The sequence below is a fragment of the Phaethon lepturus genome, unplaced genomic scaffold (assembly GCF_000687285.1).
Source record: "Phaethon lepturus isolate BGI_N335 unplaced genomic scaffold, ASM68728v1 scaffold9579, whole genome shotgun sequence".
Lineage (NCBI taxonomy): Eukaryota > Metazoa > Chordata > Aves > Phaethontiformes > Phaethontidae > Phaethon > Phaethon lepturus.
Window position 1 is genome coordinate 12,494 of NW_010565520.1, and position 11,240 is coordinate 23,733.

At 42.2% G+C, this 11,240-nt stretch overlaps 1 protein-coding gene across 1 annotated transcript; it reads left to right on the plus strand.

The window, feature by feature from the left end:
• Positions 1-1,760: 1,760 nt before the first annotated feature.
• Positions 1,761-9,011, plus strand: HECA (headcase homolog (Drosophila); the record flags this gene model as incomplete). Its single annotated transcript, XM_010295210.1, has 3 exons — positions 1,761-2,801; positions 5,930-6,084; positions 8,847-9,011. Coding segments are annotated over 3 exons (1,361 nt in total), but the record flags the coding sequence as incomplete, so codon positions are not given.
• Between the last annotated feature and the right edge of the window lie 2,229 nt (positions 9,012-11,240).

Consider the following 11,240-nt stretch of genomic DNA (forward strand, 5'->3'; position numbering starts at 1 on the left):
TATCTCCTTGCAACTGTGCCGCTTCTGACATTAGAAACGAAGGCAGGCAAATGTGGTGAAGGATGTGGCATCTTCCAGGGAATGGCTTGGGAAAATTCTCTTGTACTCTTTGTCCCCTTCTTTTCTGGGTAAATAAGTCTTAAGAGCTACCATAATCTTGAATTTAGTGAAGGTAACCTTGAAGATTTTGTTTGTTTGTTTGTTTGTTTATAACCTTTAAAAAACAACTTGTTGGGAGAGGGAAAAACCACTAGTATGGCAAATGTTGTAAAGTGTCTGGTTTGTGTGTTGCTGCTGTGGGACAGATGGTGACGGATAGTGTGTCTATTACTGAAAGCCTGAATAAAAGTGAACGTAGCTGCGTAAAACCTATCATCCCATGGCAAATTATATTGCATTGTTTGTGCTAGCAGTGACAAGAATGGGACTAAAGACAGTGCACCCGAGTGGTGTTTTTTCCCCTGTTTATCAGATTTGAAGTCCTAAGGAAAGGAACCCTGGATCACAGCAGCTGTTCTCCACGAGGCTCAGTGTACCTCTCTTGCAAGTCCTGGAGCTCTGGCTGAGACTGGGGAACTGCAGGGAGCCTTTTGCTCTGTTTCACATGGGGTGAGACTGCACTTGAGCGTGGAAGACCCTGAAGAAGCCTGCTAGTATTTGAATGCAGCAATACAGAGGTTAAAAGGCAGCCTGCCAGCCCTTGTTGGAGCAGTATTTTTTGGTGAAGTGGAGGAAGTAGGAAGTCAGAAATACAGAGGAGAAATATTTGTAATACTTGACTAAGCATCTAAAAACTTCATAATTAGAAACTCTTAAGATACAGTAGAAACTCAAGCTGAAAATTTCCTGTCCTTTCTGTGCCTCCCAGCTGCAACTGAGCAGCCAGAAATGGGAGTAGTTTGTAGTCTGTGGTACTTTGATGAGGGAGGAGGAAATGTCGTTGGTCCATAAATGAACATTTTTTGTGGAATATTTTTGTGTAGACGCTGACATTGTTGCAGGAAGAGAATTGAAATAAACTGTTCTTTGCTCAAGGATATAGCCAGGGCTGCTACTTTGCTGATAAAAGACCACATGGCATTTGTTTTTTTAACCTGTCTGCGTTGCAGAACTACTTGGTTTGTGAAATTTAACTATCCAGTGGGTCAGTGATGGTGGTATAGTCTGTGTCTGCCTGAGCAATGTAATGACGGCCCTCCTTTCTGCATTAGGAACATAAGCTGTTGGTCTTGCTTTTCACAGTCCTCTGCTTCCTCCTTCTCTCCCTAGCTGTTGTCTCTTGCTCAGTCCCGAAGAAAAGATCAATCCCGCCTCTCCCTGTGATCGCAAAGCCGGGCTATATTGCCTACTTGTTTTTCAAACAAGCATCTCTGTGTGTTCTCTCCACGTTGCCTCTCAGGCTTCAAAGAAACCCTCCAGAAACATCCACATGCTTTCTCCTCACTTCTTAAAGCCTTTGCAACAGTATCTGCAAACCCTTGAGGAGGTCTAATGCTTCTGAGGTGCTTTGGCTTTGAATATTAAACAAGCTGTAATGTCATTTTGTTTCCTTATTCCTTCATTTCCATATCTCCTTTCACATACTTAAGGTTTTTTGGCAAAGACTGCTTTTTGCCCTGACCCAGAGCTAGTGCTTGTGGGGCCCTTTGATACCACGGATCATGAATAAGAGCTCATGTGCGTATTTGTCACAGCATTTAAAGAAGTATTTCAGTTAGTGGGCTATTAAGTTATTAATGTGTCTGTTTTATTTTCCACAGAAGCCCCTTGTGCTACTCCACTGATCTGTAGCTTTGGCAGGCCGGTGGACCTGGAGAAGGATGACTACCAGAAGGTTATATGCAACAACGAGCATTGCCCGTACAGCACCTGGATGCACCTTCAGTGCTTCTATGAGTGGGAAAGCAGCATTCTTGTCCAGTTCAATTGCATTGGCAGAGCCAGGAGCTGGAACGAAAAGCAGTGTCGCCAGAACATGTGGACAAAGAAGGGATATGACCTGGCTTTTCGCTTTTGCTCCTGTCGCTGTGGGCAGGGTCATTTAAAGAAGGACACTGACTGGTACCAGGTGAAGCGAATGCAGGATGATAAGAAGAAAAAATCAGTGCTGGAGAAGAGCACAGGAAGGTCCATGGCAGAGTCAGCAGAGGAGGCCAAAAAGGGCAGGTCGGCCAACAAGCCACAGAAAGCCTTGAGTCATGACCTCCAGCGAAGGCACTCGATGGACAGGCAGAACTCCCAGGAGAAGGGTGTCATGGGCGGCAGCTACGCAGTTCGTTCGCCTTGTGTCTCTCCCGGCCAGTCCCCGCCCACGGGCTACTCTATTCTTGCCCCGACGCATTTCAGCGGCCCTCGTTCCTCGCGATACTTAGGAGAGTTTTTGAAGAACGCCATTCACCTGGAGCCCCATAAGAAGAACATGGCCGGTGGGGGCATGTTCAGGAACGCGCACTTTGATTACGGGGCAGCTGGTTTGCAAGCACATAGATCAGGACACTTCGACGCCCCTGTGCAGTTTCTGAGAAGGCTCGATCTCTCCGAGCTGCTTACTCACATCCCCAGGCATAAGTTGAATACTTTCCATGTGCGGATGGAAGATGATGCCCAGGTGGGCCAAGGGGAGGACCTGCGGAAGTTTATCCTTGCTGCTCTTAGTGCCAGCCACAGGAACGTTGTAAACTGTGCGCTATGCCACAGGGCGCTGCCAGTGTTTGAACAGTTTCCGCTGGTGGACGGGACCCTGTTCCTTAGCCCATCGAGACACGATGAGATTGAATATGATGTTCCCTGTCACCTTCAAGGTACAGGTTGTCTTGTCAGTCATGCCAGGTTTCATTAAATGATGGAACTGCCTTCTGTGCCCCGTCCCCCCCCCCTTATAGATTTTCATCCCGATTCTGCATTTTCTAAGCAGTTCTGTAAGGCTTGAAGTCGTGTCCAAATTAATCACACGGATCAGATTGAAACACTTAGAAGGAATTACAAAAAAGCAAATGCCGTGTAGAAAGATCTGTGCCTTGTGTTTGGGTGTACAACTAAGACATTTCTCATCTGGTTTCTAGGTAGACCACGGGAAGGTTTTCCAGCCGCTCTCTTCTGCAGCGTGTGCGTGCTGATTTATCTGTTGTGAGCTTTACTCCAAGATACACATCAGCCTTTTAAACAACCCTTTTAATTTTAAGTGTGCTGTGCTGCAGTATGGGTGAAAGTTATATTTGTACCACAGGTGAGATGAGACGCCTCTCACCTGCTTTCAGACTAGAGAATAACAGTTTTGTTTTATAGCAAACTATTTTTGTTTATATGGAAAAGGCCATAGTTTGTCCTATGTTAACACTGGCCTGGAGAGGTTGGACGTAGTAAAAGTAAGCTTTCAACATGGTGGTTTGAAGCAGTAATGGTGTAGTGGGGGATTTAGACTTATTTCCAGACTCCCACCTGTTTGGACTGCATCCTGACCATGTCCCAGTTCCGAACTGAGTTCAGACCAAGGCATACGTTGCTTTTCTTCTGCTAGAGGAACAAACGGGTGTGGGCTAGGATGAGCCGCAGCCCCAAAATAAGTGATCAGGGTGGTACGTGGCAAAACACGCCTGTCCAGCAGCCTGCTGGCAGCCAGCACGGGTAAAATAAGTCAGAGAAAGTAGTTGTAGTTTGACGTTCAAAAACATAGAATTACACGTTGAAAAGGGCGTTGGAAAGGCGTTAACGAGAGGTATTTTAACATTTAAGGTTCTCTCCTGTCAATAAAATTTGTTATATCCCATGCATGGTCATAATATGTGTTATGTAACATTCCTTTACTCGACAAACTTTGTACTTTATTTTTTATTTCCTTCCTTAAATCACTGTGCACTAAGTCACTAAGTAGTGTTCATGCTAACATTATTGTTTGTCTTGCCTAATGTACTTCAAGGAGAAAAAGTGATAGGTGAACATAAAAGCTAAAAAAAATCTCCAAGATAAACAGAATATGTGAGATAACAATGCTTATTTGCTTTTGTGGGGAGGCATTCACAATGTGCTTGTGATTTCATTAGTACTAATAGCTGGTTTAGTAATAGTGAAGCTTGTGACTTGTTAACTTTTGCCACTAAGAATGAAACTCCGCATAATTATTATTTTTAATTAATTGCTCCTTACCCATTGGATGATATGTCTGAAAAACTTGCTCAGACAAGATGCCATGAATAACCAATTGTTAAAATTTTTACCTCCTTGTCCTGGGTAAAGTGGTTTATTATCAGAAGTACACGTTGAAATGAAATTAAGCTTGCAAGGTGCTGTTCCAGGGTGTTATTTTCTCTTCAGTACAGAAAATCACTTCTTTTATTTCAGGCATGTTTAAGATACCAGGTGCCTCATTCCCTATGTAACAAGGATCCTGAAAATTAAGCGGTGGAGGAATGCAGTGTTTTAATGTGCGGGAACAGTATGGAACTTCAAATGAGGAAAATTCTTTTATCTTCCTGCACAACACAAAACTTCTGTGCGTGGAATTATCTGAACGTCTCCAATCTCGAGTGTTCACTTTAGGAACAGAGTTTGTTATATTTGCACTTTAGTCTCATCGCATCACATTTTCTAGAGCCGAATACGCCAATGTGGAATAACTCAATTTTTCCCAGCTCATACTAGCAGGTTTATTTTGTACATATATATTTTAAGAAGAATCTGGCTTTTCTTCTCAATTTTCTAAAATAGTTGGCTTAAAAACCAAAACAAATCAAAAACCAAACCATTAATTTTGAAAGTGTGGGGTATGGACTAATCATAAATTGTTAATATTTTATTCTCTTTTATCTAGAAGAGGTACAAGGTATGTGTGTGTTCATTAAATTACAGGTTGTGTTGTGTTTAGTAGTTTGATACTAAAGAGCACAAATTGCAATCCAAAATAAACACATATTATTTGCAGTCCTATTTTGTAGGTGATCTGTAACTGCACTACTTCTTAGCTTTGTCTTATATAGCAGTGCAAAATATGGTATATTACAGAATTAGTCACTCTGTGTCAGCCCACATCTGGTAGCCAACTATTAAACTGCAGATTGATGCAGTCACTACAAATCGGGCATAATCTAGATGCCAGATCTTTGTAATTTGTGTAGGGCTTTTTGTTTTCCATGAAGTCTGCATCTTGGATTTTGCATTGGTGAGTTTCATCATGTTTATGTAGAGAAAAGATTTCTTTTTCAAGTCTGAACCTCTTGATTTTTATGGAAGTCAGTGTAACCCGGGCTTTGAAAGTCATTGTGCATCCAGAGCCAAAGGTTATGGTAGAGCTCGCTAGATCCGTAGCTCTGAATGGCCTGTTAAAGTCTGTGTATGTATACTATATAATGTTTTAAAATGTACTTACTGTTAAGGAACGGTCAGGAAAAAGTACATAAAAGAAAATTGCTCTTCTGGCTGTTGCTTTTTTCCATGAGGAATATTAGGGCCTTAGTTCCCTTTTCGCTGGAAGATTTTGGCAAGTTGTTAAATGACTCTGTACCCAGCTTGCTAATCGACTTCAGCATTTCTCCACTTCTTCTGTCAGGTGGGGATGAAGCTAGGGCACAATCCTTGTTTTGGAAACACTGCAGATGATCATATAGCTTAACCTGGCATCTGTTCATAGAGACTCAGCAACTCCTTTTATAAAATATTTTGCGAAGGTCTACCAGCAAATGGAGGAAGGGAGGGTGGGCAGGGTGATGACTAATTCCTGAGTGTTGCATCCATGGAAAATAGCTTCAGTCAAGCCCTATGTATTTCCCATAGAGAATAATTTTTTACTTTACCATTCACCCTTTAAAAAAAAAAAAAAAGAGAGATTTTAAGAAGGTGTGATTTGTATCACTAAAGGGCAGATAACACATTGCAGGAAATGTCTGGTTTAATCTCCTGTTCTAGTTTCCTTAAGAAGTGTGTTTCCTGTTCACAGGAAGGCTTATGCACCTCTATGCTGTTTGCGTAGACTGCTTAGAAGGGGTTCACAAAATTATCTGCATTAAGTGCAAGTCCCGATGGGATGGAAGCTGGCATCAGCTGGGAACTATGTATACCTACGATATTCTGGCAGCATCCCCCTGTTGTCAGGTTAGTACCGTAAGTAAGTAAGACTCATAAGGTGAATTTCCAACTGATGATAAGTAAAGCCAAGGTTTGCGTTTTCCTTCTCCCTTCCCTTCTTCCATCCTCTTTTCCAGCCTGTCCCTATGAGTGCAAGACAAGAAAGCTGACGGAGTCCCTGTCCCTTTGTCTTAACTTATGAGACACAAAGGCCTATAGATAGACAAAAGCCAGCGCAATGGTCAGTGGTTAATACTGATGTTTTTAAATAAAGCCCCTTTAAATGCATTCACAATTAAATCTGATGCTTAGGATGATCGCTAGCAAGTATGTTTGGCATCAGCTGTAATTCCAGTAGTATTTTAGTAACAATTGCACATTTTTAGCAGATGTTTCATGTATTCGAGTTTCTTTCAGTTGCTTGCGTTGTGTTTTATCGTAAGATAATTGTAGCACAAAAGCCAAGGGAACAGAAAGGTCTAAAGAGTCTTTGTGCTTGGAGATTACCCAGCTCTCCTTAATCTTTGCTGTGACTGACTCTGCTGATGGTACTCCACCACAGTTTTCATTAAATACTCCACCACAGCAGCTTAGTTTTCATTAAATGCTCCCTAATCTATACCTTGGGTGAGAAGGATCCAAGGCCCGGGCTTGCTCCAGAGTAGACGTGTGTCTGAGGCAGCAGGGTGGTCGGCATCCGCGGGAGCTGCCCGTGCGATGGGCAGAGCACTTCTGTTGTGCGGGTAGCGCATGGAAAAAGCACCGGGCACCGTTTGTCTGGGAACGGCTCGGCGGTCCACTCGGGATGCTCAGGAGGGGGCTGCTGCCTTTGGACACGCGGGTGGTGGTACTGGGTGAGAACAGGAGCCTCACAAAGATGCATTCGTTCGAAGTACGATTGCTTCTTGGTATCATGCGTGCTTAAGAGCAATCTAAAAATACAGTTTTGTCAATATGCAAAATGCCATTTAATTTTTAAATTTAACTTATTTACCAAAATGTGTTGCTTAAAAGACAAGTGATGTTGCTGCTGCTGGATAAAATAACATTGGTAACAATTATAAATAAAGACAGAGATACTCCCTCCAAATTTAGTACCTCTTCAGATTGTAACTTTTTTTTTTAAAATAGGAACTTTTAAAGATAAAACACTGATGCTGACTTGCTAGCTCTGTAAAAGCCAGCGAATTTAAATCTGAATTGCTTCTGTGGAATGTACAAGACAAGAATTAAGGTCTCATTATACAAGAGCCTTAATTATATGATTAATGGACAGTGTGACAGTACATGGTAAGTGATAGAACTGTGAAATCATTAGCTGCAGTGACTGTGATTGCCAGATAATACGCATTATTGTTTCACCGTGATTGTTACAGATGATTCTGTGCATACAGAGGAATGACATTTAAATATTGTATATAATTTAACTCCAAATTGCCTTGATAATTTCTATTTTGAATAATTTCATACCTTATTTCAAAATATTTAATTATACATCACAGATGTGCATGTTCGATGATGAACTGCAGCCAGGTTAGTAGCAGCTAGCTGATGTGCTGGACAGTAGCAAGGGGGAGAACAACACAACCTTAACGAGGGGTAAGAAAATCCTACAAATCCATGCCCCACTAGTGATTGTATTTCTTAGAATTTCTGCTTTTCAAGCAGAGCAGATGGCTGTGGAGCTGATGGTTTGTTTCATCTTGAGTCTTGTCTCAACAGTAATAGTACTTTAATAATTTCTTCCTCCTCTCATCCCAGGAAAATTCCTTAAATCAAGATTGCCATAGAAAATAGTTTTTTTGTCTTTTTAGTGAAGAGCTGAAGCTTTCAGTAGCGTATTGGACTTAGGCCCTCGCTGCTTATTTGCCACCTTTACTCTTTAAATTCCTTTACGATCTCAAATCTCTTCTGCTTCTCTTGAGTATTTCAAACAGCCTGCTGAGCTTTCACACCGCCTGTTGCTTTCTTTACATCAAGTGGGCTGGGTTTCTCAGCTAGATTTCTTCTGATGATTTAGGGTTTTTGTTACTGCTGAACATCGATAGCTCTGTCTGTCCTCACCCTTGACCTTTAATTATTTCTCATATCCACCTTGGTAGTGTTGGTCCTTTCTGAGTTGGATTTTGTGGAATAGCTTGTGTGCTTGAACTGATGTTTAGTTTGTATAACCTGATACGTATTATAAATGTTTAACTAGATACCTAAAGTGATACAATACCATGCCATGCTGATAAAGTAGATTGACCTATACATTTGTTAAGCCAAAAGATTAAAATGCTGATATATTTCATAGACAGATCACGTTCAAACGTCAGCCTGAACGGTTGAATTGCATGGTGCAAATGTAAAACTTCTCTCTTCACTTTGGGGCTTCATTAATGATTTATTGAGACAGCACTTCTTGCGCTGGGGATTGAGGAATTGGTTCAGAGATTAATCAACACAAAACAATCGTGTGTGTGTGCATAAACTTCGTAATGAGAATTAGAGTTTTCAAAGAATTACAGATTACACACATGCACACGATGTGCCTCCTGTCAGAGTGGGAGGCAGCTTACGCTCCAGAATTCGGTGGTGTGTGAAAGACACTCTGTATGCCTGCGAGGTACCAGCCCGGGCGAGGAGCATCCTTCCTGGCAGACCCCAGGACGGCTGGTCTCCCGACTTCACCCCTCTGCTGCCGGGGAGGGGGCTGCCTGCGATGCTCTCTTTTCCAGAGGTGAGAAGCGGAGCTGAATTTGGTTATTTCAAAAGGGTTTTTTTGTTTGTTTCTTTGTTTTTTACAGGCTCGACTGAACTGTAAGCACTGTGGGAAGCCAGTAATAGATGTACGGATTGGCATGCAGTATTTCTCTGAATACAGCAACGTCCAGCAGTGTCCTCACTGTGGAAATCTAGACTACCACTTCGTGAAGCCATTTTCTTCATTTAAAGTTTTGGAGGCTTATTGACGAAAGCTTTGCTTTAGTAATAGCTATTTTATGGGTATTTCAACTTTATTACATATCTTTTTATAGGATTCATTCTGTGATGAAATTTAATTTCTTTTCTAACTGAAAGAGCAGTTTCTTTGTCTGTGTACATATTAATATGTGTATATATATATGTTGTTAAAAATCAGAATCCTCCTGACAAGATTTCTGTGAAGGTTGGAGGCAAGCCAATTTAATGGCTGGTGGATAAATCCCTATATCCCGAGTGTGGGGTAAAGTTCAGCTAAAAATGATTTGATTTTATTTTTTTTGTATAATTGTAATACAGTTTATAGGAAGGGCGTTGGGAGACATACAGGACAGAGGAATATGTCCGGTTGGAAAGTGGGTAATTGTGCAGGGTCGTTGTCCCTCCAGCTTGGTGGAAATGGGAAATCTTGGAAAGAAACCGTCCTGTTACTGCTGAATTCCTTCAGCCTTTCACGTTGATTCCCACGGGCGCAGGAGCTGGCCCCGTGCTGCCGGTCGCCTCAGCAGACTTTCTTTCGGATTTCCCGGGACGGGGTAAACTAAGGTATTGTGACAAGTGAATGTAAATGTATGCCAGAAAATGCAATCTTGAAATGAATTATTTTTGTTTTGGCATAGCGTCTTCCTGCCGTGTGTGTTTGACGTGCGTTGCCCTCACTGATGGACCGTACGGCAATAGTGCTGCTTCCACCGGGGCTGTCAGGTGCCCAGCCGGGTCACCTGCTCATACCAAAACAAGCTGGAGATCTTAAAATGCTTTGTTTAAGGGTGTTTCTTCACAGGCATTTTAGGGAAGGAACAGGCTGAGCTGAATGGGGATGTGTTTGTGTGTGTCTGCTGGGGCTGAGGCTTTGCTGCCTACTGCAGACTGGTGTGACTGGTGTGGAAGGGGGACCATGAAGTGGGATCTGGGCTGTCAGACCTGTAAGAGCGGAGAGGTACTGAGTACGAAACATGGCATTGCTTTTTGAAACAATTAACTGCTGCACCTTTGTCTTTCAAAACTGCATTAAGTCCAGGATCTAAAAACTCGGAGACTTTTTAGGAAAGCAGATGTAGCTTATTTACTTTCTACATGCCTCTGTGCTATACATAATAGACTATGCATTAGGCAGTGAATTTGTATCAGAGGGCTTGGCCCTGTAGACCCTGCAGTTGTTGTTCCTTGATTCCCATTTCCCCCTTCCTTAAATAAAATTTTTAAAGTAGGTCATTAATCTTTTGCTTGGTTTCTCAAGCCAATTGAGATTTAGGGGAGTTTTGGATTTGTTGGTTTTTTTTTTTTTATTTTCTCCATAGTGTATTTATGGAGTGTTTGTCCACTCGAGGGGTGTGGGATTTGTTTCTGTTTATGAGGTGGGATTATTTTTTGTTTCTTCTGAAGTTGTTTGGTTTTCCCAAATTAGAATCCTTTTAAAGAGTGTATCTGTTGAAATCATGATCTTGAAAATGGCCCTGATAATCTGCCACACTGGGAAAGAAAACAAAAAAGCCAGAAGCCAAAAAAGTGTTTCTTATGCTGGACTGAGAATTATGCTTTCTGCTAAGTTAAGAAATTAATGTGCACATAAAACTCAAACTGAATATCCATGTTTCTTGGTGCCTAAAAATGCCAACTTCACAGTTTTATTTCCTGGCTGTTTTCACTGCAGAATTAGCTCCTTTTAGCACTAGGCACTCTTCTAGTAATGCTCAAGCTGCACGGAGGGCTTATGTTGGCACAGATCACTTACTGCTAATTTAAGTGGTAATGTCCTTAGAAGCCAGCCAGCTCACGTTAATGGTTTTCACATCTGGACTGTCTGTCTCATATAGTTACACTGGTGATCTGCTGCTGGTCTGAACAACGATGTTAGCAGGTTGTGGTAGCCTTCATCACTGGTGCTCCCCTCCTTCTGTCCTCACCCCTGTGCGTAGTTTTGGGTCTGGAGCACGTTCTTGGGGTTTTGTACAGTTGTTCCCCATTTGTGATAGTTTTGGGAAAACCTGCATCCTTCTTAAGGAGAATTGTGGGAGGGACTTTGGGGGACTTCTAACACTGTCCTGGTGTGGCTATCACAAACCACGTAACACCGAGCCCAATTGCAGTGGGACTGTAACCATTGCCCATTGGAGCAGGAGCTGGTCCAGGCATACCTGGGCTGGAAGAAGGTGTCTGGCAGATAAAACCTGGTTAGCTGTGCAGTGTAGACAGAGAACAACCCAGTTGTAATTTGA